Consider the following 27,200-nt stretch of genomic DNA (forward strand, 5'->3'; position numbering starts at 1 on the left):
CGTATTTCTTCTTTTATTTCTAAAGGAAAATAATATAGGGATAAACCTAAACAACCATATTTTCTTTAAAAAAACAACTTACTAAAATCATAAATATTGTGCACATTTCAAATTTAATAAGTAATTATCTGAACAAACATTTAATAATTATTTACATAAATATTGCCAATTAAAGTAATTTAGCTAAGATTGCATGCTTATCACATACCTTTTGTTTGCCGTTATTGGGACCCTCCATCCTTTAATCTGATTTAATTCAGTGTCAGTAACTTCTATTTGTAGAGGGAGACGAGGTACCCAGACTGTCATCTCTAGAGAGGCCTTAAAATGCTGGTAAGTGAAATTCACAATAGCCTTAACCTTTCCTTTCATTTCCTTTCCATTTACAAAAACATAGTCACATCGGTCAGAGACCTGTAAAATGTAAAAAGAACCACACAATTTCACTTTTGGATACATTATTGAGAAGGTTCTAATATAACAGAAGAAAACAATCTTGAGGGCTACTTAACTTACATACTTTTATCAACATTATATTAGATATTGAACTTCTCACATTTACACTGACATTGACTTTCCTAGAGGGAGGTGAATGTATGCTAAGTAGGAGGGCTATGCATTAAACTGAAATATATCTCAATTTAACATTTACACTTAATTAAATAGGATATGGAGGTAGCTAACGCTTGCCCCCAATTAACACCTTTGGTGAAGCTTCTGTCCTGTTAAAAGCCTTGGAAACAAGCTTATTCTTGCTTGCAAAACAAGTTTATATATGATCAGAAATAAAAACGAAAGCTAGCTATTTCCTCTCAGTTATAGCCATGCATTGCACAATATATCCCTTTTAAAAAAGACTCAGTTATAATAAATATGAAACAGTCCCTCTTGTTCTATTTCCAAATTTATATGTGTTTTGATTTAGCAAATTAGTTAAGGTATAGATAAACATTATTTAATATTAAATAAATCCAAAAATAACGTAGGGCCTTTTGCGCATCAGTTTTCACTCACTGGTGCAGGCTTATTGAATGAGACATAGAAAAAACTTTATATATTTTAATCTTCACATTAACTTGTGACTAGACTTCCCTTCCCCTTACATTACATCACTGTAGCGGTACTTACCCCCTCCAGGGTCCGGCCGGGGTCCTCTGTTCGCGCCACGCGCGGTCCTGCTGTTGCACGAGCCGCGCACGGCTCCTCTGACGGCAATACTAGAAAGGCGGGCAGTGACCGCGAGAAGCGGTCACGTGTCCCGCCTGACTGTAAGAGCGCGCCACGTGTCTCGGGCGCGCTCTTAAAGGGACAGTGGGAGCCGAAATCTGAAACGGTCTCCCATTGGCCCCTGTCATGCCACATTCCCCATACACTCACGTTTAGGGGGCGTGGATATGACAGGGGCCAATCAAATTAAATGTTAGGGTATTTATACTCACCTTTTTCCCTTAGTACCTTGCCCTATCGTGGTTTCTATTTCAGTTCCCTTTTTCTGTTCAGTTGTGTTCCTTCGTACTTAACCTTGGCTTTGTTTCAGACTCATTTTATCTCTTGATCCCTATCTGTTCTGTTTGCCGGCTTACTGACTACTGTGTACCAGACTGTCAGGGTACCTGTGGTCTCTACCTCCGAAAGAGGTAGAGACTTAGCTGTTCCTCCATCCAGACGGTCTGATGGCTCCCTTCCCCGCGGTCTATCCGGTCATGCTAGGCCGGCCGCGAGGGAGTGACTGCCTTTTACAGCATCTAGGCAGGAAGTAGTCATCAGGACACTCCCCCGGAACAACCTGTCAGTCAATGGCTGCAGGACCAATCAGGACGCCTTGGAGGCGTGGTTACTGCTCTGAACAGGGTATTTAACAGAGCTTCTTTCATTAGCTCATTGCCCTGTCGTGGTTCTAGCTTGTTCTAGTCACTCAGTGCTTGTGTATTCTATTATCCCTTTTGGTTTTGACCCGGCTTGTTTACCTTACTCTGCTTATCTCTGTTACCCTTGATTCGGCTTGTCTCTCGCTTACCTGTCTTCTGTTACCCTCGACCTCGGCTTGTCTTTGACCATTCTATACTGTACTACTTACGTTAGTCCGGCCATTCTAAGGTCCGGTATACGTATCTGGCTACTGTTTGTACTCTGCGTGTTGGATCCCTGTCCCGATCCTGACATTACGACAGGGCCAATGGATCCTGCAAGTACAAACAGTCAGCTGGCTGCTCCTGATCCTAGGTTTGAAGCCATGGATCACAGAATGGATCAGATGGCGCTTGCGCTACAGGCTCTATTAGCTTGTGCCAATAACCCACCAGAGGAGAAACGTAATACCCCTGTTTCTCCTGTCGGTTCAGGTCTAGAGGTAGCCACAGTGGGTGCTTCTTCTCACATTACCCCCCCAGTACGCTATGGTGGGGCTCCTGAGAAGTGTCGTGGTTTTTTAAACCAAATTAGCATCCACTTTGAATTGCAACCTCGCTCTTATCCTACAGATAGGGCAAAAGTAGGATTTATTATCACCCTACTCATTGAGAAAGCTCTGAGATGGGCCAACCCACTATGGGAGAACGATAATCCATTAGTTTATAACTATAACGCATTTGTAGCTGCTTTTAGAAGAACATTTGACCCTCCAGGTAGAAAGGTTAATGCAGCCAGATTACTGTTGCGCCTGAGACAGGAGAACCAAACACTGGTGGATTATGCACTAGAGTTCAGGTCTCTGGCGGCAGAAATCAAGTGGAATGAGCAGGCGTATATGGATGTATTTTTGAATGGCCTAGCTGATGTAATCCTTGATGAGGTTGCTACCAGAGAACTCCCTGAGAATTTAGAGGATTTAATTTCGTTCATCTCTCGTATAGATGAACGTCTAAGAGAGAGACAGAACACTCGAGAGAGGAACCAGAGACCTTCTTTTAGGTTAGCTCCCGCTGTTCCAAGTCCTGACTCCACGATATCTTTGCTTACTGAACCTATGCAGATAGGGTATACCCGCCTCTCTGAGGAGGAAAGACAGCACAGGAGAAGAGAGGGTTTGTGTATGTATTGTGGAGCCAAGGGTCATTTACTCTCGAACTGTTCTAACCGCCCGGGAAACGCTCGCACCTAAGTCTCTCTAGAGGACAGGCCTTGGGTGTTTCTATTTTGTCCTCTACTCCTGATTATAAAGATCACAGGCTTCTGCTACCAGTTTCCTTAACTTGGGGGAAGGAAGTAGTAAGGGCTATGGCATTGATAGATTCCGGTGCTGCTGAGAATTTTATCGACCAAGCCTTTGCTAGTAAGAACAATTTCCCATCCCAGCTAAGGGAGACACCTTTGGCCGTTGAGGCCATAGATGGTAGACCACTACTAGACCCTGTTATCTTTCGTGAGACCATACCCATTAATTTAAATGTGGGTATCCTACACGTGGAGAATTTATCTCTTCTGCTCATTTCGTCTCCTTCCGTTCCCATAGTTCTGGGGTACCCATGGTTGAAAAAACATAACCCTATTATCGATTGGGAGTTAGGAGAGATACTCTCGTGGGGCCAGGGCTGCCAGGATCGGTGTTTGTGCAAGGTTTCTCCATTAGCTAATATTAACATACCGGAGAATCCTACTCAGTCCACAGAAAGACAAATACCAGACCTTTACCTAGACTTAAGGGCAGTGTTTGACAAGAAGAATGCCGATTCTTTGCCTCCACACAGGTCATTTGACTGTAAGATTAAGCTTCTACCCGGCACTATGCCTCCGAGGGGCCATGTATATCCTTTGTCTGTTCAGGAAAACTCGGTTCTAGAGGAGTATATTCGGGAGAATTTAGAAAAGGGATTCATCAGGAGGTCTTCTTCTCCGGCCGGGGCTGGGTTCTTTTTCATTAAGAAGAAGGATGGCACGCTGAGACCTTGTATCGATTACCGAGGCTTGAATAAAATAACTGTCAGAAATGCCTATCCTATCCCACTGATTACCGAGTTATTTGATCGTCTTAAGGGCTCCAAAATCTTCACCAAGTTAGATCTCAGAGGGGCTTACAATTTGGTGAGAATCCAGCAAGGTCACGAGTGGATGACGGCATTCAATACCCGGTATGGCCATTACGAATACACTGTTATGCCATTTGGACTATGCAATGCTCCTGCAGTATTTCAAGATTTGATTAATGAGGTACTTAGGGAGTTTCAGCATGATTGTGTTATTGTTTACCTGGACGACATACTAATACACTCTAAGGAGATTGAGACTCACCATAGACAGGTCAGAAAGGTATTACACAAGCTGCTGCAACATGGTCTATATTGCAAATTGGAGAAGTGCAGTTTTGATCAGTCTCAGGTAGACTTTCTTGGATACGTGATTTCTGGGGAGGGTTTTAAAATGGATCCTGTAAAACTTCAATCTATTTTAGACTGGCCCTTGCCCAAAGGACTCAAGGCTATCCAAAGGTTTATTGGTTTTTCCAACTACTATAGGCGCTTCATTAAAGGATACTCCTCTATCATTGCGCCTATTACCAATATGACCAAACAAGGGGCTGATACTAAGTTCTGGTCTAAGGAAGCTCTGGGTGCTTTCAAGACTCTCAAGGAACTTTTTGCCTCGGCTCCCATTCTAGTCCATCCTGATACGACTCTGCCTTTCTTGCTCGAGGTCGATGCCTCTGAGACAGCAGTTGGGGCTGTTCTGTCTCAAAGGTTAGGGGTGGATAAACCGTTACACCCTTGTGGTTTCTTCTCTAAGAAATTTTCTGGGCCTGAGAGCAGATATGACATCGGGGAAAGGGAACTGTTAGCAGTCATTAAAGCCTTAAAGGAGTGGAGACATTTGTTGGAGGGGACCCTACACCCTATTACGATTTTGACGGACCACAAAAACTTGTCCTATATTGGGGAGGCTAAGCGCTTATCCTCTAGACAAGCTCGTTGGTCCTTATTCCTGACTCACTTCAATTATGTACTGACTTACAGACCTGGTTCTAAAAACTCTAAAGCCGATGCATCATCTCGCCAATATGAACCTTCTACTGTACCTGAACCAGTTCTTTCTTCTATAGTTCCGAAATGCAATATCATTGCTAATACGAATCTCAGGATTCATTCTCCATTACTGGCCGAGATCATTAAGTTGCAACATCTAGCACCTAAACAGACTCCTGCGGGCCGTCATTTCGTTCCTCCTGCTCTTCAACTGGAACTTTTACAGTGTTTACATAATAGCAAGATGGCGGGACATCCTGGTATTCGCAAAACTTACGCGTTGATCTCTAAGGACTTCTGGTGGCCTGCTTTACGGAGGGATATTGAGGAGTTCATCGCTGCATGTGAAGTTTGTACTAAAACCAAACAACCCCATACGCTTCCATGTGGATTCCTGCAACCCTTGGAGGTTCCAGAAAAACCATGGTCCTGTTTGGCCATGGACTTTATTGTCGATCTACCTATCTCTAAAAGACAGACTGTTATCCTCACCGTGGTTGACAGGTTTACTAAGATGGCACACTTCATTCCCCTGCCTAAACTCCCGTCTTCTCCCGAATTGGCAGAGATATTCGCTAAGGAGATTTTTCGCCTACATGGGATACCCTCTCAAATTGTATCGGACAGAGGCTCCCAATTTGTTTCCCGCTTTTGGAGGTCCTTCTGCTCTCAACTTGGTATTAAATTAAACTTTTCTTCTGCCTATCATCCTCAGTCTAACGGAGCTGCTGAACGTACCAACCAGAAAATTGAACAATATTTACGATGCTTTGTTTCTGAACACCAGGATGATTGGGTCGGTTTGATTCCTTGGGCGGAGTTTGCACACAACAATCTCGTTTGCGATTCTACTCATTCAAGCCCCTTCTTCATGAATTATGGTTTTCATCCGTCTATTCTTCCTTCGGATTCCCCTTCCCAGGGGGTGCCGTCGGTTGATGTTCATGTTGCCAATTTGAGGAAGTTGTGGGATCAAACTCGACAAATCCTTGTGCACAACTCTATGTTGGTCAAGAAACACGCTGATAAACGTAGAAGGGCGGCTCCGGTCTTTGTTCCAGGTGATAGGGTATGGCTGAGCACGAGGAACATCCGTTTAAAAGTGCCCTCCATGAAGTTCGCTCCTCGTTATATTGGACCCTACAGGGTGCTGACCCGTATCAATCCAGTTGCGTATCGTTTAGCTCTTCCTAATACCTTACGCATCCCGAACTCGTTTCACGTTTCATTGCTGAAACCACTCATATGTAACAGATTTTCCTCCACAATAGCCCCCCCTCGCCCCGTTCAGGTGGAGGGTCAGGAGGAGTATGAGGTTAACTCTATTATTGATTCTCGAATCTCCCGGGGGAGAGTACAATATCTGGTTGATTGGAAGGGATATGGTCCTGAGGAGAGGAGTTGGGTACCTCAGGAGGATGTTCATGCTCCCCGTCTCCGCAGGGCGTATCACTCTCGCTTCCCATCTCGTCCCGGTTCATTCCGCCCGGTGGGCGTATCTGAGAGGGGGAGTACTGTCAGGGTACCTGTGGTCTCTACCTCCGAAAGAGGTAGAGACTTAGCTGTTCCTCCATCCAGACGGTCTGATGGCTCCCTTCCCCGCGGTCTATCCGGTCATGCTAGGCCGGCCGCGAGGGAGTGACTGCCTTTTACAGCATCTAGGCAGGAAGTAGTCATCAGGACACTCCCCCGGAACAACCTGTCAGTCAATGGCTGCAGGACCAATCAGGACGCCTTGGAGGCGTGGTTACTGCTCTGAACAGGGTATTTAACAGAGCTTCTTTCATTAGCTCATTGCCCTGTCGTGGTTCTAGCTTGTTCTAGTCACTCAGTGCTTGTGTATTCTATTATCCCTTTTGGTTTTGACCCGGCTTGTTTACCTTACTCTGCTTATCTCTGTTACCCTTGATTCGGCTTGTCTCTCGCTTACCTGTCTTCTGTTACCCTCGACCTCGGCTTGTCTTTGACCATTCTATACTGTACTACTTACGTTAGTCCGGCCATTCTAAGGTCCGGTATACGTATCTGGCTACTGTTTGTACTCTGCGTGTTGGATCCCTGTCCCGATCCTGACACAGACCTTGGCTAGTCCTGTTTACGCTGTCTCTTTGTGCCCTTGACCTCGGATCATTCCTGACTCTGTATTTCTCTCCTTTACGTCGAGTCCGGCTATTCTAAGGTCCGGTAGACGTATCTCTGCTCTGTGTTGTCAGTGTTGAGCTGAATCCTGCGAGTTGGGGGTATATTACCGTTACAATCACCCAATTCCACTCCCTCTGCTGTACTATGCTCATTTGCACATAGTTCCCTCAATTCTATTCCCTCATATCTCATCCGCACTCTGTCTCCCTCTCTTGATCTTCCTCTCACTAAAATTTTCAATCTCTCTCCTTGGCACATTTCCTTCACCCTTCAAGCATGCAACCATAACCGCGATTCTGAAAAAGTATAACCATGACTCCAACTCTTCTCTGTTGGCATTCCCCAAGGTTCTGTCCTTGGTCCCCTACTGTTCTCTATCTACACTGCCTCCCTTGGTAAACTCATGGTAAACTTATCAGCTCCTTTGGCTTCCATTATCATTTATATGCTGATGACATACAAATCTACCTGTCCTCTGCTGATCTCTCTCCGCCCATCTTGACTTGTGTCTCTGACTGCCTATCCATGATTTCCAACTGGATGACTGCTCGTTCCTTAAACTGAACCTATCCATAACAGAACTTCTAGTCTTTCATCCCTCAAGTGTTGCTACTCCCGTGTCTGTCTCCCTCCAAGTCAACAGCGCCACCATCACCTCATCCTCGCAGGCTCGCTGTCTAGGTGTTCTCTTTGATGATGATCTCTCCTTCACCCCTCATGTCCACTCGATCACCAAATCCTGCCGCTTCCATCTCAAAAACATAGCTTGCATCGCCCTTTTTTTATCACCGGATGCAGCTAACGTGCTGGCTGTTCTCGCTCACCATGACTACTGCAATCCCCTTCTCAGTGGTCTTACGTGTTCCCAGCTTGCACCGCTGCAATGAATGCAGCGTTGAGGCTTATTTTCCTGTCTGCCCTTACCTCCCCACTCTGTCAGTCCCTACATTGGCTTACAGTTAAATATAGGGCTCAATTTAATATTCTGGTGCTTTCTTACAAGTCCCTACATAATGCTGCTCCAACCTACCTATCCTCCCTAATACACATCTGATGCTTGCCTTCAAGACTTCTCAAGGGCTGCATCTTTTCTGTGGAACTCCCTTTCCTTCTCAGTTAGACCTTCACCCAGTCTCCACTCCTTCAAAACATCTTTGAAAACACACTTCTTCAGGATGGCATATCAATTAAACTGTTAGCAGGTTTTCACCCCCCACCCCCATGAATCCTCTCCTGCAACTGTCAAAAATAACCTTCTAAGTTCTCAGTTAATACTTTTCTAGCAACCTATTTCGCTACCCCTACTTATACCCTTTGTGTCACTAAACCCCACTCCGTCTAGCATGTAAACTCATTGAGCAGGGCCCTTAACTCATCTGTTCCTATGCACCCACTTGTCTGGTTACAATTACGTGTCTGTTAGTCCACCCATTGTACAGCGCTACATAATATGCTGGCACTACATAAATAATAAAATAATAATGTAGGTCTGTGATTATGTGTGTGCCTGTGAGCGTGTGCTTATTTAATTGGATTTGTACATATATATCTGTGGTTATATGTGCATGTCTGTCTTGTGTGTGCATGTATGTCTCTGATCGTGTGCATATATGTCTGTTATTGTGCGTGTCTGTGATTGTTTGTGCATAAACATGTGTATGCCTTTCGTGGATAGGTTCCACAAATGGTATCTTTAAATGTGTCAATCCCATATAAGCATATCAAATAAGGGAGTTATACTTATTATGAACTCGTAGCTATTTGGTTGATAACTCCCTAAATTGGTACTTTTATGTGGGAATATAGTTAAGGATACCAAATTAGGGCGCATGTTTCAAGGATAGCTCCCTTATTCTGTGTCCTTAAATCCTTAAATATGGAAATCCCACAAAGAGATGGCAAGTAGGGAAGTTAACTGCCAAACAGTTTAAAGACCAAAATTAAGATTTGTAATTAGCCAGCCCAGAACAAGAATTCCATGGAATTTATTATATTTCTAGAGTATTTAAAATCTTTAAAGCGCTGACATATTTTAAAATTATTATTATTATTTAAGGATTATTTGTTGCTGCATTTGTCTGCGTTTGTCTTTTGCTGTGACTTAGTTAAAGATTCTATTAGAATTTATGAAAAAATTTTAAGGTTAAAATACATATTTTTTGTTTCTGTACAGTCCAAGGGAGTGGGTAAAGAATGATTAGATCTAGATTAATTGGACCATTTTAGATCTAGTATTTGCAGCTACTGAAATCTCTCTCCTTCTTGCCCAGAGCAGATTTTCTGTGGCCTTCTAAATGAGCTGTTGTATAGTGCATTGAGAAGTCTTGGAAAACAGTTGGTCTGGGCGAATGTCTGCGAAAGCATTAAGGTTGATAGGCCTGAATAAAATTGATATGCAAGTGTTGTACTATTGCACTCCGTTTGACATGTCCTTTTGACTTGTCTTAAGTTGTAACTAACAGTTTAATCACAGCCTTATGTTTCCTGCTTTAAACTGAGACTTCTGTATTTTACTATGTCTACAGAAATATTGCAGTTATTTCTGTTTGAAATACGTGTACTAATTGCTATTGGTTGATAATGCTGTTAATGTATACACCCCTTTACAACTGTGCCCTACATCTAATGTACCACACAATACATTTTGGAATGCTTATTGATACCATATCTGTGTGGTGTGATTCTTTATGTATTCCTAGCGGCTGGAGAGATATGGTGGAAAGCAGAAACGTCTTCTTTGTTAGTGTAAAAGTCCATGGCAGTTACCTGGGTTCAGATATCCTGAGGTGTTTTCAGCCTAACAGTCTGCCTCTTGTGTTTAGCTCTATGCGCTCTATAGAGTTTAACTACCAGGAAGTAAAATGACCAGCTGTATAATTGACAGATAAAAAGGTGTAACAAGGTTCATTGATAACAAAGAGGAAAGGGGCCAAAATAGATTTTGGAGGACAGAACAGGGGGTAACCCTAATAGTATGAAATGAGAAAAACAAGAGAGAAATCTGTCCTATAACGCATATACAATTGTTCGGATTATGCAAAATAAACCAGTTAAAATATTAGACTTTATTGAATAGATAGTTTAAATAATAAATCGATAAATCAATATATACAGAAAAAAAACTTAAACAGTGAGGTGAGACACATCTAAGTGAAAAAGTGTAAATCCCTAAATGGGTAAAATAATGAGGCTATGCTGCCTAGAGGGTGCCTATAGTGGCAGTCCTGTCTACCTGACGAGGTATGTGATTACACTAGCTGCCGATCTAGCAGGGTGAAACTCTGATAGGAGAGCAAAATCAAATAGATTGCTACTGCAACAAGACAGAGAGCCCAATCCTAATCGGCAACAAAAAGGCAATACTAAATAGCCACGTGTAGGGGTGGCAGCAAACCACTTCAGTACATCCAAATGCCACAAAGAGTTACAGAGTCTCTATAGAGTAAAACGAGCACACATGTAATAGTGGACAGTGGAGGAACTGAAAAATCAAGGAGAAGTGAGTAATGTCACTCAAGCGATGCTGACTAAAGAGTACCACAGTGACACCGCAATTCAAATAATCGCACTACTTGCCGATAACTAAAAGTACAGCTCTGGTTGAAGGCAATGCTCGGTAGCTTGCTACTCCTAAACAGCAGAGAGATACCTTTTATCCGGCAACATTGTCGGGCGATACTAAGTAACCACGTGTGTCAGAGGTAGCAAGCGCTACAGTGAGTCCCAGCGCCACAAAGTATTACAGTAACTCTACGAGGTAAAAAGAGTAAGTATGTAATAGTGGGCATGGGGGGGACTAAAATGTCAAAAGGAAATTGATGATGTAGCACAAGCATACAGCTAGAGACAGGTTTCCCCGAAGTGCGTTAGCTTCCGTGCTAGTATAAGCAGTAATATGTCCTGCTTCCCATTCCCTCTCCTATAATGGTTACAATAAACCTCTATCCTGAATCCCGAAATGGTCTGCACCTAATCACAGATGCCCGTGTATATGTATGTGCCACCCGAGACCAGATATTAGTAGAAAAGGAATGGTGCCTTCATGGGCACCAGGTATAGTAAAGTGGTTAGAGAAGAGGGTCTTTGAACCTTGTATTGGTAATGGGGGGGGGGAAATAACCCTGTCATTCATCAAATTCACATTCGCAATAGAAGCCCTGGTCGGCAGTGACAATACCGTCCTAATCAGGGATACCCGTTCCACTCAGGAATCTTGTCTAGCGACTATAGTAAGTAACATCTAGCCGTTGCTGTATGATAGCGCAAGTCATGGTAGTAGTCGGCAAGAAGACAGGAAAATTGACGCCTGAGGGACCAGAATAGTAATGATAAATTAGGTAAGTATCTGACCCGAAGCAGGGATCAGATGGGCGTAGAAACAGTCTCTACAGCCGAGAATGGGTAAATGTCTCGCCCAGGTGTCTAGCCCGACGCGCGTTTCGCCTGTACACCAGGCTCATCAGGGGGAAAAGACTTTCCACATCAGTGAAGTTTAAATAACCCGCTCACCAACCTCATTGGTTCCAGAGGGGTGAGGGGGAGGGGCCAAAAGTACGGTGGCCAAACATGCTCAAAAAGCTGTTACCTGCCTTGTTAATGCATAAGACATGTGTCTTGTGCCGATAGAATACAGGAAAGAACGAACATATAGCAATCTCTACTGTAGAAGGTTCATTGATAAAAGTGCCAATTTCTGTTGTAATCTGCACTTTTATAAAATGAAAAACAGTGCACACTTTTCACACGCAAACACTTCAGCAAGCTGTAGGGCTCTATATGTTTGGTGTGTTCCTTAATATATTAACAAGTATGTAAAGTGCCATCAATGTTGAGGAGATAACATGGAAATAAACATAAACTGCATCATATAGTCTCTCCAGAGTATCTTTGAAATCAATAAACCTTAAAAATCTTAAAATTAATAATACCCCAAATGTCCTGGCAAAAACAAACAACACTCGTTCCCAATCTTTATTAGTAGCAGTGAAATATAATCAAAGACAATTAGATGCCTATCATCTGCAGAAAACCAGTTTTATGCTATGGAGACTTAAGCATAAATATTACACCTAAGGCAATCAGGCAGGTGCAGTCTTATCTAATGAAATGAGTGATTCAATCTAAGATAGCGCACATAATTGATGATAAGGAGGAAAAGGTTCTCAATCTGTAAAATATAACTACTGAATTCATGAAATAGTATGAATAACTGTGTAATCTTAAAATCACTTGTAGAAGTCTCAACGTTCTCTGCAAGATATACGACATGTCCTTAACTCCATTAGTCACCCCACATTGTTGCTAGGAATTATTGCAGCTCCATTTTTACAAGAAATCTTCTATATATATATATATATATATATGTAATAACGCACACAAATATATATATATATATATATATATATATATGTATGTATATATATATTTCTTGTAGAATTAATATAGAATGTGTATAGATACACACATATATGCAAACATATATACAAACACATGCAACGTATATATACCCACAAATATGCACATTTATATATTACACACTTGTCTCAAAAGGCAATTCACCAAAGTATTTTTGTGACATCTGCTGATTGGATGGATGCCATAAATAGATTACAACTGAATTTGGATTAAGTTGGATTAAATACATATCATTGGTATTAAATCCAAAATGTGTATGCAGAGAAAAATAACTTCTACAGGAGAATCCATTTAATCATGTTTCATGTCCTATCTTGAGGAGCTTCCAAAGGATCCAAGCACGTCAAAAGATTGTCTTTGGGTTAAGGACACTGACAAAGGGTCCAACTTGGCAGTTTTGATAGTTGAAATGACATCAGTTAGAAGTATTAAGGCTGAATTCTGAACTCTCTGGATGGAGTTCAGTAAGACTTTGTTGTCATTCTGCTAATCAGCTTTACAAGCAGGAGGGTGGAGGAGGATTTAGGAAAAAGAGAAGCTTTTCTTTTCATTTTACTACCGCAGTGCTCTGCTTTCAAAGACTCAAGTTTGTGATTAGAAAATCAAAACCCTGGATTCAGTCGCCAACAGTTTTAATCACATGAATGTTCCTTGTTTTGAAGCATTAAAATATGCCAATGTGCACCTACATATTATTCGGATTAAAGAATAGCAGGTATTGAGCCATGTTGCTCTACAACATGTACTTTGTTTACAGTATCCTTAACAATGTTACCAAGAGTATATTTAGCTCATATTATTCTTAAATCATATTAAAAAAACGACTTCATACACTACAGTGAGCATAAATATTTCAGAATGCAAACACAATATTATATACCAAGATGATATTTATATATGTTAGTGCAATGCCACATACTTTGATACTCATAAACCTTGAGTTTAGCACAGAGATCACAATGTGATAATATCTGTAATCTCACAGGTATTGTCTCAGGATTATGCCTGGATAACACATATGTCTGAATGGGTATCTCAGGAGCTCCCCCTCCGTGGATTGAAGTCAATAAAAGCTTAATGTGGGAGGGGGCTTAGAAGGTTTGTCCCCAATCATTGGACCCTAGCTTCTTGACTGAGGGCCCTGTAGATTATCTTTTGAAACACTGGGTGACTTATTTTTTAGTTTCTGTATAGTTTAGTAATTATTAAGGAATCATTTCCTAAGCAAAACATTAGCTATTTGGTAGATTAGAATATACAGTGGGACAGTCCCTATTTTTGTGTTTTGTTCTCTGGTTTCCTGCATCCATGTTCACTAGGGAACTATCCCCATGGAGCACAGAATGATCGCATTATTAGAAGAACTTACTTTGTGACCATGCAGAGAGATCTTTAGCAGCTGTCTCTGCCTGATATTTTGTTTTGCAGGTCAGCCAATAGGCTTTCAATCAACCTGGTTTGATTAATGCACCTGCAATGGGTGGACATACTACCTTTTCATATAGGCCCGCTCATTATGGGCATCGGCATTCACATTGTTGACACCCCATCAGGGATCTCCTATCTGCCCTAATTGCAAAGTTCCCAATGCTGAGATGTATGAAATTAGTTTATATACTGCTTAGAAATTAATTTATAAATAATGGGATCAGAGTGATTTGGATATATTTGAATAAGTTCCAAATTTTGATAAATTTGGAGGTGGTTATGTAAATTTTGTAGCATTGTAAATTTAAGAGGAAACCTCCAACGTTATACCATTTAATTGCCATGACATGCTACACATTGATTTCACAGTTTAAGATCTGACCCTACATGAAGAATGCATTACTGAGTTAAGAATGCATTACTGAGAATCCAGTCACTGGGATTTAAGCAAGATTTTAATGCATGTATTCTGTTTACTTAGTTTAATACCATTGCTGCATTCTTTGATAGTGAGAGCTAAATTACAAGGTATGGAGCTCTGGGCAAGTCTATATTGTCTCTGACAACCCAATGTGATTTATTCAATGAACCAATATCTTGGCCCAAATTTGCAATTCTCTTCAGTTTCCAGAGGTAAAGAAAGCATGCCTCTCAACATAGAAAGTTATGCAGATAAGGTAAGTGGGCCTGAGAAGGGGAGTTGGCAGTAGGGATTTCTCCCTTTCTCTATACACCCTCATTTTCCCCCTTCCTACTTAGTACCTCCAGGAGCGTGTCCCTTTGATTTGTGTACACCTTCCCTAGGGGGTTATTGATAGAACGCTGCATATTGATAAGATGCTTTAAACCGGATATTTAATACAGTGATTTGACATTTTGTTATTTCACCTATTAACATAAGTAGATAGATTTGTATCAATCTGATTGGGAGCTATAGCTTATACCTGGTAATTCTTTTTACACTTTTAATGCAACAAGATGGCCTATTTTATAATTAATACTTGATTTTTTTTAATAAACTAATTAAAAGATATGTGTTATTATTTTGTGGGTCGCTCTGTCTCTTATAGGGATTTTCTATATTCTCTTATTTTCCTTTTTGTTTAAATTGTTATACATAGGGGTTACCACCCCCCTCACCCCCCCCCCCCCATCTTACAATCAAGAGCAACCTTACACTCTCGCCCTTAAATATTAGTATCACATTGTGGAGTTGCTAGTAAGTCAACTCACAGCTGAAGCCGATGCAGGACACGAGAGTACTAAATCGAAACAGAGGTACAGTAATCTAAAAGCAGGACTGTCTTGCCAGAATCAGGACTTATGGGGGGCCTGAGAAACCCCTTTTAGATGCAATGCAATATTATCGCCTGAATGTGTTGTAACAGCATGTCAATATAACAGGAATAAGCCTGCAGTCATGTTTCAAAATTGGTTTAATTTACCCATGGAAACATTAGAAAGCTAAGCGTGTGCATCAGGGCATCTATAATGGAGCAATATACAATTTGGCAGAGCTCTGATTGTGTTTGATTTACAAAACATTATAGTTGTTCTACAATAATTTTAGTGGTCTGAAACATGCTTTTATTGAAATGGACTTTCTCATATAGCTTTGTCAAAGCTAAACTCCATATTCATGTTATATTACTAAATAGCATGCTTAAGCTTAGAACATGCATTTTCTCTACAATGCTAAAACCAGCAAATATTTTGTAAGCCTGCTAGCATTTTGAGCCATTTAAAATATGCCTTCTAATAACTGTCCTACATAGCATATATTAAGATTAGAATGCCAAACATAAACTGCTTCTGGAACACAGGCCATCAAGAAGAAACTGTGTGAAGCTTTTTTTTCCCTCTCTCATCCATAATCATACATCCCTTAGGGCCCAGTAAATTCAAAGTACTCCCAGCAGATGAATGCACATTTTACTATCGGACAATTATTAAGTATCCATCTCTGCATCTGCCAGAAGATTTACAGAGTGATAAACTTGTTCTTCCTGTAAAAGATTTTTAATCAGCTCCAAAGTATTGTCTAAATAATGAGTAGGCTGGGCTTCTGTTTGGCCTGATTAATGATAGAGGGCAAGCCCTTTTGCTAGCTATGATGTGCAATGAATCCTTATATCCTAAATGGAATATCATATTCAATCTGTCTGCATCGTTTCATCAGAAAACAAATACATTTGTTACTAAGCATGCCTCATTTCACATTTTACCATGGAAAACTAATTATTTATGCATTCATACTTTAAATGAAAGTGTTATTACTGCACTCAAACTTCCTGAAGTTACCTGGATAACTCGTTAACCTTCATGACAAGAGGCCACCTCCCAACATCTATACTCGGTGAATCTGACAGCCAGTGTGATTGGGGGAAGGGAGTGCAATTGTACCACTAGTTCCACCCAAAGGGGAAGACCTGCCCTGAAAGGGGGCTGGTCTTCAATAAAGTAGCAGGTCAGTCTTGCATGAATGCACACAATGCTACCTATCAACAATCCAGGCCAGCCTACTAAGAGAAGACCATGCACGGAAGCACAGTTTCAGTAATCTCTGCAGGATTCCAGAACCATGAGTGTAGTGTGAGTGTGTTTAATGATGCACATTTTGGGAACAGTTCCCTGGTGTATCTGCTTTTGAGGACACCAGGGAACAAAGACATGCTGGTGGAATAGAACCTAAAAAAAATCAAGACAGTCCTGAAATTGCGCATGTTGGGAAGCATGCAAAGGGTTAGACAAACCGTTTTTATCACCTTTATTAAGAGTCTTCTGGGAAGTCATCAGTTTTAAAGTGGCTAAAATCTTTCAACATACCTTTTCCTTACTCTACTGATTTCTTTTTTATTATTATTCGTTTCTTGGACTGCACAGTATTAAATAAAGTATATATAATGCAGTTTGTGAACCCTAGTCAGTACAAAGAAAATACATGTCCCAGTCCGTCTTATTGTAAGTTCAGAAACAGAGAGTAGCATGCATGTTGCTATCAGTCTTATGTTGTCAGACCCAATTTTACAAAACATAAGTGAATAGTGGTACCATGTACTAATTGTACTGATATTTACGCATTAATGCAGTTTCATTGCAAACTCCCAATTAGCTACAAAACAATATATTTGTTCAACCAGCGAACCATGTAGATTTAGTATCAAGAGCTTTTAGTTCTATTAGATTGCTATTTGTCTTATTTGAATATTCTATATTATATTTATACAAATGTGTTTTGTTTTTTATACATTGCATATGTGTAATATATAGGAAGGGTGTCACATGGGCAATTCCATATCTGCTATGTGTGAATGATAACCTGCCTTTCGACGTATTGCTACCCACTGCAAATTTAATTATTTTACGCATTTTATGTGATATTACAATGGTATTGCTTTTGTAAATATAGTAGATGTTACTGATTTTATTATCTTTTGTTCCGAGCACCTCAATGGTTGTGACTATTTATGGATTTATAATTTTGGGCACGATGCCTATCTTGAAGTAATCTGCTTCTGGGACACTGCAAGGCCCATAACCACTACAGTTTAATGCAGAGAATATGTTGCTAGGAACATATATAGGAACAAAAAACACAAAACAAACAAAAGAAAAACCCAAAACTAGTGGTAGTGTTATGCATACATTTTCTGTAACATATTTTACAGAAAGATTGAATTAGAACTGTTGTAGTTTTTAAAATATCTGAACCACTGAGATCAGGATCTAGGAATGTACTATTGGGAGTGATGATATACTGGAATATTTCTTGTAAGTACATTCACTTATTAAAATTATATATTCTTTATTGGTTTTGCTCCATTCTTTGTTTTCTTTTCACACATATTTTGCAGAAGTGTAACAAAAGAAAAGAGTTGTTTAGTGAATATAACCCAAAGCGTTTGTGAGTTTAATATATAATATGTTTTAATACAATATTACTCTATGTTTTTCCTTTCATGCCTGGGGTTTTATCTTGCTTACAGTATCATTAGTAATACAGTAAGTTATTTTGGATTTAGACACATCAAATCAGTAAATAATCAACTAATAATAAATACGTATATTATTGCATTAATTCTCATTTTTTACATACATTTATTTTCTGTTAGATTATATTTTAGTAAAACTTAAATACACTTAATGTATATAAACAATATGAAACACATCATGTTTTTTTTTTCATAAATACACTCAAATGGACACATAAACGTGTCTTTGGTAATAAACTGAAACATGGTATTCTGGCAGGCAATACATCAATGCTTGTTTCTGCTCTTGAGCCAATAAAAAAAGTAAGAAACTATTAGTATGGTGACTTAACTTATTATTAATCTCAGCATTAAGTTAAAAAACTATGTATGTCCTGATTAATAAAAAAAAAAAAAAATGTGGTGAGAATGTTAGTGTTATATGTATGTTGACACTGATATCTGTTGTTGGCTGGGGGTTATGTTTTACTCTTATGCTAGGAGCAAAGGATATGGATGTGTTTTAGGTGCCAACTGTAATAATTGTCAAGCCCTGGCCCTTGCATACCCTGATCCCTGAGCACATGACACTATGTATTTAAATATTATCTTTGGTATCGCTTGTATGTTGATGACAGGTATGCCTAACCTTCATTACCCAGGCTATTATGCGGTTTCATTTTCTATAGATTTTAAGTACGGGAAGATATGTTGACTGTTTCAGTAAATATACTGATTCACACTGCCACTGTATATCATTGAAGTGTTTGCGGTGTGCACATTGCTTCCTGAAAACACCAGGGAAAAAAATGAAAAAAAGAAATCCCCAATACAGAAAGACTGTATAGAAAGTTTGCAAAATATACAATAAAGATTATTTAGAGCACTGTTTTAGTTTTCTCGAACACCTTTGTGGTATCTCCTTCTCCCAAATTGGATCAGATATATACAAACACAAAAGAAAAACAGAGGCGGAACAAACAATGCATTTTAGCAGAGTGTAATGTAAAGTCCCCAAAAAGTCAATGAATATTTCTACACACACACAGTTGAGTAAAAAAAAAAGTCTTAATAAAATCAGTTGGATTACCACACTAAAATGAAAGATGTAGAGATGGGAGTTACAGTCTTATTCCTCCATTATAACATCTGGAGGTTATAAAATATTAAGAAAAAACAAATGACATAATACAGATTAATGGTGACACACTTATAGGTTAATAACTGAATACACTCACATGGTATTAGGCCAGATACTCTGCCTAGACACTGTACACTTGTATATTTTCAGTGAAGGTAGATTCCACTAAGTAGAGATAAAACAACCATTTATTTAAACAAATAAACCAGTAAAACAAAAGCATGAAACTTGTAGAAAATACAAAAAAGTTGGATATGCGTCTCCGTTGTTTATATACCCTTCTAATTATTTAAATACAAATATCTGTGTATTTTCAGCGGTGAAACACATTATGCATTCCACCATTGGGTTCCGTTTTTTTTATCGCCACGCCATTTTGTTTTTTATGTGGCGATTGGCGTCATTTCCTGTCTTCGCCGTGAGGGCTCTCTTGGTCTTCATCATGCTGGATAACATGGTTTTGGAATACAAAATGTGTTCCAAAATCTGGAAGATAGTCATCATATCATAGACATAGATCATTGATGTAGTTTTATTTAGAACACATTATGCGTTCCATTTAGTAATTGCATGATAGAGACAAACATATACAGGCACCAATAGGGCTAATAGATTATTATTATTATTATATTTATAGAGCGCCGTCAAATTCAGCAGTGCTTTACAATGGGTGGACGAACAGACATATAGTTGTAACCAGACAAGTTGGACACACAGGAACAGAGGGGTTGAGGGCCCTGCTCAATGAGCTTACATGCTAGAGGGAGTGGGGTAAAATGACACAAAAGGTAAGGATAGTATTAGACTAGTGACAGTTTCAGAAGAGGAATCAGTTGGGAGCTATTAACAGTTTAATTAATATGCTTTTATGAAGAAGTGGGTTTTTAACGATTTTTTGAAGGAGTGGAGACTGGGTGAGCATCTAACGGAGGAGGGAAGCGAGTTTCACAGGAATGGTGCAGCCCTTGAGAAATCTTGAAGGCGAGCATCAGAGGTGGGATACTGCATTAATATCACAACATAATGTTGAAAGCCCAAATTTGTAAAATCAAGCATTAATAGAAAATTGAATTATTGGAGTAAACATTAATTATTAAAGTGACACTGTTTATTGAGCATTTTGCATAGACCCTAATGAGGTGAAAAATGCTACAGTAAGAACAGAACATGTTTTTTTAAAGCCCAAATAGTGTTAATAAAATTGATGCTTATGGCGAATAGCTTATTTTTAAGAGTGTTTTCAATAAAATCAAAGGTTTTTCTTTTTAATGTTTAGACCAATCTTAGAAGTACAATATTTTGCTGCATAATAGACATACACTTATAAAATCCACAAATACATTTAACATATTTTAAAAAAAGAAGAAATATAATTAATTTAAAAAATGACACATTTCAAAATCACTGTTTAGGCCTTAATGGGATATGGTATTGAAACTAAAAATACATTTAATGTCTTTCATTCCAACTTTCCTGTTAAAATCTACTCCTATCCATTCTTATTTTCACCTGTTCTAGAGTACAAAAAACGACTTTCTGTTTAAAAATGCTTTTTTACCAGACAAACTGAACATTTTTAGAGGTACAAAAAAACAAATATAAATGTATTTTTAGTACATAATAAAAAACAATTCATTTTTTAAATCAAAGTAAAGGATTTTCTTTTACCTGCGGTATGTGTTGAGCATGCAAAAAAAAAAACTAAAATGTCAAAAGATACAGTGGATTTAAAAGAACACAAACATACAATTCACTATCAATAGCAAACTCAAAGTGTTTGTGTGGCCTTTTATACATAGGAAGAACCATCAGATGTCTTAATGTAAGAATTTCTGAGCAGATCAGAGACATAAAAAAGGCACATAAACACAGTGTTTTACTACATTGTAAGCCAGGGGTGCCCAAAAGGTAGATTATTATTATCCTCAGATGTTATACAACTACAGCTCCCACGATACGTTACATGCCTTTAGAATGCCTTTAGTATGACAAAGCATCATGGAAACTGTTGTTTTAAAACATCTAGGGATTTACCTTTTGGGCACCCCTTTATTAAGCAAACAACCAACCAACCAAAATCCAGAATGTCTTTTCTTCTCTGCTCTAAATCAGATGGAAAGAAAGGATGGAGAAGAGGTGCTTTTAACAGAAAAATTGGAATGGAAGAAATTACATTTATTTTCAATTTCAATACCATATCCCCTCAAGGCCTTAAAAAATTATTTTGAAATATGTAATTAAAAATAAATATATATATTTCTTCTTTTTTTCTAAATATATGCAAAGTGTATTTATGGATTTTATAACATGTATGTATGTCTATTATGCAGCAAATGATTGCACTTATAAGATTTGTCTGCACACAAAAAACAGCCCTTTAAATTTAGTGAAACACTCTTTAAAAAAAATAAACCTAATCCCCTTAACAAGTTTAAATTTTATTAACAGTATTGTGCTTTAAGAAATGTTATGTTTTTACTGTAGCATTTTTAACCTCATTATTTCTTTACTAAATGCCCCATAAACATTGTCACTTTTATTATAAATGTTCACTTCTCAAATTGTTATCCATACTTGATTTTACAAATCTGGTCTTTTAACATTATGTTTTGTTACTAATGCAGTATCTTTTAGCTCTATTGGGACATATACATTTTCTATTATATGACAAGGTGGAACGCATAATGCATACCAAATAAAATAACATTGATGATATGGACTATCTTCCAGGTTTTGGAATGCATTTTGTTCTCCAAAACAATGCTATCTGGCAGGATATGGTCCAAGAGAGCCCTTGTGGCGAAGACAGGAAGTGAAGAAAATAGCCGTGTTAAAAAAAGAAAAGGCGTGGCGTCTAAAAACCGGAGCCCGTTGTGGAACGCTTAAAACATTTAAAGTTAAATAATTAGAAGGGTATATCAACAACAGAGAAAATGTAAGGGCGAAACGCATTTTTGATTTATGCACCTTATTTCTATATACTATTTTTTTTTACAAGTTTTATGCTTTTATTTTACGGTATGATTTGTTAGAATAAATAGTTTATTCATCTCTTCTCAGATGAATCGTAGTTCTTTGAAAATATACAAGTTTACAGTGTTTAGGCAGAGTATCTGACCTTATACCATGTGAGTCTATTCAGGTATTTATCTATAAGTGTCTCACCATTAACCTGTATTATACTATGTGTTTTTTCTTATTATTTTATAACCTCCATAATTTATAAAGGAGGATAAAACTGTAACTCCCATCTCTACACCTTTCATTTAAGTTTGGTACTTTAACAAACTTTATTAAAACCTTTTGTTACTCTACTGTACGTGGAAAAGTATTCATTTACTTTTTGGGGACTTTACATTACACTCTATAAGTTAAAGATTTATTACTTGTTCCGGCTCTGTTTTTCTTCCTTGTTTGCATCATAAGTTTGCCTAGCAGGAAGCCTCCAGAGAGTGTTTTGATATTTGAGAATTTAGATATTTATAGAAGATATAGGAATGCCATGACTGCTGACCCAAATACCAAAAAAACGTTACCCCCAATAACGACATGACACCTGATTGTTGGGTAAGGGCAACGGCCACAGCTTTATTAAACTTTTAACACAGCCAGCATTTCCACCTGTCAGCTGTTGGGGTGACTACCCAACAGACAGATACTCCAAGTCTTTATCCAGAGTTCGTTCAGCCTGCCTTCGGCCATCAGCCCTAGCAGGCTGCGACTCCCCAAATCCTTTCCGTGCATTACGTGCGCTGGCCAGGAACTCCGCCATAGCTGTGACAAAACAAGAACAGAAACAAACAACACCACAAGCCAAAAACCATCACATAGCATGGGAAAAATTGGGGTGGGCGGGCGGGAAACTGTTCCAGACTGCTCCTTCTTTGGCATGCGGCAAGACCTGCCAGCCAGGACGGGGAACAATCTCCGACCAAATCAGGGTACAGTCTGAGAATAGCGCCAAACACCGGGCCAAGTCGTGCTTGACAGAGTGCATCAGATCCACCAACCTAACCCTCCCTAAATCATTACTTCCCGCATGGATCACAATTGTAACAGCCCCCAACACGAACCTGCTCAGGGCCACGCACTCCGGATAGACTTGCCTCCAGGACAGACCCCGTACACCCCTCCAGCGTACCCTTGCTATGTCCATGGGGATCCCTAGGTTCCGTCCATAGGGGCGAGACTGAGCCCGACGAGCTGCCCAATATATAAACGAGTGCCCCAAGATCCATACATAACGGGGGACGCAACCTGAAACAAATTATAACAGATGTGGTCGAACATACAGCTGAAACCTCCTGGAAGACCATCTGCCTAATTGCTGCACCACCGAACCCGCCAAACCCATACCGCTAGCCTGAGTAGTGGCCCCGATCCTGAAGGAATGAGGCGAGAACCCAGATGGATCTTGACCGCAGTCCACCAGAGCTCTCCCCAACACTGACGCGAACTGAAAACGCGTAAGCGGGGACCCATCCGCATGCACCAACAACGAGGCCGCCGCCGGCCGACTCACCATATACTGCTGGAAGAGCCGAACCGGGCAGTACTCACCCCCATAGCTCCCCACCCTGAGCCACACACCAGCACCAGCTTGATCTGTGGATATTCAGATCCACAAACCCATCTGCCCAACGCACATCCGACAGCAGGAGTGGGGAAACCGAACGGCGATTGGGGGCGACAAGCTCCCCCACCCGCAAGGCACCGAAGAAACACAGCGCAAAACTCACCTGAAACAGCCGACTCTCAGAGACCGAGCCACAGACCCCCGGCAGCGCCCCCATCAGCTGCCACAACAGCTCCACTGAAATTGGACGCCGCCGGTCCGGACGCCTCTGGCTCCTCCACCCGCGCAGAACCCGCTGCAGGCAAAACTCCTTCGTTATGTCCCGCCAGCCTAAAAACTGAAACAAAAACGACAGAGCCGACAGCGCTCTCTCTGCCGATGCGCAGGATTGACCTTGCTCCAGGAGCCTACTCATATAGCGTAGTGTCATTGTGAACCGAGCTGACCCCGATGACATACGATCAGACCCCTCCACACACGACAGCCAACCTACCCATACCGACCTGTACGCCTTCCACGTGGCCGCCGACAACGAGTCCAACACCAAGGACATCAGCCCTCCGAAACCAGGTCCCATAAGTATGCCGGGCAGCGAAGACCCTCCTGTTCTGCTTCCGGGGCCGACTCCCGAAAACGGTCCCACTGAAACCGAGAAAGAGAGTCAGCCACCACATTCAAAACCCCTGGGACATGCCGAGCCTGCAACCACACATTAAACTGTAAGCTCAGCAGCACTAGGTGACGCAAGAGAGACAGCACTGGCAGAGATGCAGAAGATGATCGGTTAATCACATGGACCTCACTCATGTTATCAGTGTGAAAAACCACCACCCGGTTACGCAACTCGTCCCCCCACAGTGCTAGCGCCACCACTATGGGGAACAGCTCCAAGAACGTAAGGTTCTGCATCAACTCCAGCTCACGCCATGCCGACGGCCAAGCAGCAGCACACCACTTGCCCTGAAAGTAAGCCCCAAACCCTACCGATCCCGATGCATCCGTGTATAGTTTGAGTTCGGCATTGGGAACCGCTTCCCGCAACCAGCATGATCGGCCGTTATACCTACCCAGGAAGACGCTCCATACCTGCAAGTCAGCCCTAAGCTTGGCCGTCACCCGAATAAAATGGTGAGCCTCCCTGATACCCACCGTCGCCAATGACAAGCGCCGGCAAAAAGCCCGACCCATGGGCAAGACTCTGCAAGCAAAGGCTAGGTGACCCAGCAGTACTTGCATCGTGCGCAACTGAACCTTCCGCAACGATTTTACCAAGTCAATCTGCTTGAGCAGGACCATTAGCTTCTCGTCTGGTAAGCGAAAAACCATGTCCACGGTGTCAATCTCGATGCCCAAAAACGACAGCCTAGTGGCTGGCCCCTCCGTCTTCTGCTCCGCCACTGGCACGCCAAACCACGCGGCCACCGCGCGGAAGGCCGACAACAGCCGAGCACATCCGTCACCCTCCCGAGGACTCACAAACAGGAAGTCGTCGAGATAGTGCGTAACCGAATCCAAACCCGAATACTGAACCACAGACCATTCCAAAAACGAGGAAAACATTTCAAAATAAGAACACAATATCGAACAACCCATGGGGAGGCACATGTCATAGAAAAACGACCCCTGGAATTGACAACCCAGCAGGTGATAACATTCTGGGTGAACCGGCCAAAAGGCCGATTCAATGTCTGATTTAGCCAGGAGTGCCCCCAACCCCGCTTCCCGAACCAATGACAGGGCCCTGTCAAACGAGGAATAACGCACCCTGCTGAATTCCTTATCGATATCATCGTTCACCGACCTCCCAGCCGGGTAGGACAGGTGATGAATCAACCGAAAGGAGCCGGGCTCCTTTTTAGGTACCAGCCCAAGGGAAATGGGGGGTAAGGGAAATGGGGGGTAAGAAAACGGCCCCGCCATGCGCCCCAACGACAACTCTTTTCCCAATTTGGCACCCAAAACTCCCTCCTTACCCTGGACCGACCGAAGATTATCTGCCAACCGTGGCTCCGCCGAGAAGACAAAAGGGATCCAGAATCCGACTGAAAACCCTTCCTCCAACACCGCGGCATCGCAGCGTTTAGGGTAGGCCCCGAGCCATGGGAACATCCTTGCCACGCTCACTGGTGTCCTCCCCTTTGGAACCATCCTCTCAGGACCCCGCCTTGGGAATGGACTGCTTCGCCTTCTTGAAGCATTGCATGGCGGGGTGAGCCCCTCCTCAATGCGAGCACTCGTGCTTGAACCTACAGGAGGAGTACCACTTGCAGTGGCTCTCATTGAAGAGCCAGCACAGTCCTTTTTTCTGCCCAGCCGGCGCACCGGAGGAAGCTCCGGCGCCGGCTGCCCCTGGAAAGGACGCCGGACCTGCGTGCCGAAGTCCAACCCAGGACACGCCGCCATCTTCTGACGGAACTACTGGCCGTACCGGAACCAGCACTGCCCGCCATACACCTTATACGCACCCCAAATCAGATCCAAGTACCCGAACAGCGCCGGCGCCCTATCCGGGAACCGCAAAACCCTGTAACCAATTCCCAAACGTTCGTGGGATTTGCTTACCCTTCTCAGGGTCCTGTGGCTCGCCACGACGTGGCCGATCCACAGAATCCCTGTCCGGGGAAACCAGGGACAAAAAGTCCACAAATTCCCCTTTAACAATCTTATCCCGTGTCTCCCCTGGGACATGCATGCCCAAGGGGGATAGTTCACAACCCGGTAGAGAGGGACGGAACCCCCCCCCCCATGCCTGAGCCCTATCGGCTGGAGCCTCCTCCAGCACCCTGCGCACGTCCCCTGATTGGCTATGCGCAGCTGGCAACCTATCTACCACTGCCCTGAGCAAGCGCAACAATTCCCTATCTGCAGCCTGCTCCTGCCCTAGCGCACCCTGCCCCCCAGCGATGCTACCCCAAGCGCTAGCGCAAGCCAACTCACCGCTTAGTGGAGCTGCCACAGTAGCCTGCTCAGGTTGGCGAGGTCTGGGAACCGTCCTCCGGTCCAAATCTTCCTCCTCCGATCCGGATTCCGAGTCCTCCTGCCTCCTCTGGGTGCTGTCCTGCCATATTGGACTCCTGTCCGGCAGTCCCCGATTCCTGGGCTCACTGGGCTGCAGGGCATCCGCCCCCAGCCTTCTCCTGGGCTGTACAGCCCTCCGCTCCCGATCTTGGGCGCCCCCACGGCTCCGGCACCGTTTTTCCACTCACTTCCGGGTTTTCGGTGGGGCCTGTGACGTCAGCACTGTGCGCCGTGCGTCCGTCACGTACGCGCCCCTTGCGACGTCCGGCGTCTCCACGCACCGCCCGGACGTCCAACGTCGATACATCACTTCCTGCCGGACTGGAAGAGAAGGAGGACTGCGCGAGCGCTCTTCCCGCGCTCCGCCATCTTGGGCCCGCCTCACTGCAGCTCTCACTACCCGCGGCTGCCTCCTGGCAGCCCGGGATACGCCATCACCGCCTCCATGTTCCGCCGCCGGCTGCTGCCCGCTGGTCCTGGGCTCCGATCCACCTCCTCTGCGCACCGGACTGGGGGAAAGGCGGGAAGGAGGCCTAGAACGCCTCGGCCTCCTC

The 27,200-nt window shown here is 42.1% G+C and overlaps 1 protein-coding gene across 1 annotated transcript in view; it reads right to left on the reverse strand.

Moving 5' to 3' along the window:
* The window catches only part of TMEM132D (transmembrane protein 132D), a 1,105,315-nt gene that overhangs the window by 12,962 nt on the left and 1,065,153 nt on the right, over positions 1 to 27,200 (reverse strand). The window contains exon 6 of the mRNA XM_063454342.1: positions 209 to 414. Coding sequence (XP_063310412.1) covers positions 209 to 414 — 206 coding nt within the window. The remainder of the gene's footprint in view (positions 1 to 208; positions 415 to 27,200) is intronic.

This window comes from Pelobates fuscus, chromosome 5, assembly GCF_036172605.1.
Source record: "Pelobates fuscus isolate aPelFus1 chromosome 5, aPelFus1.pri, whole genome shotgun sequence".
Classification (NCBI taxonomy): domain Eukaryota; kingdom Metazoa; phylum Chordata; class Amphibia; order Anura; family Pelobatidae; genus Pelobates; species Pelobates fuscus.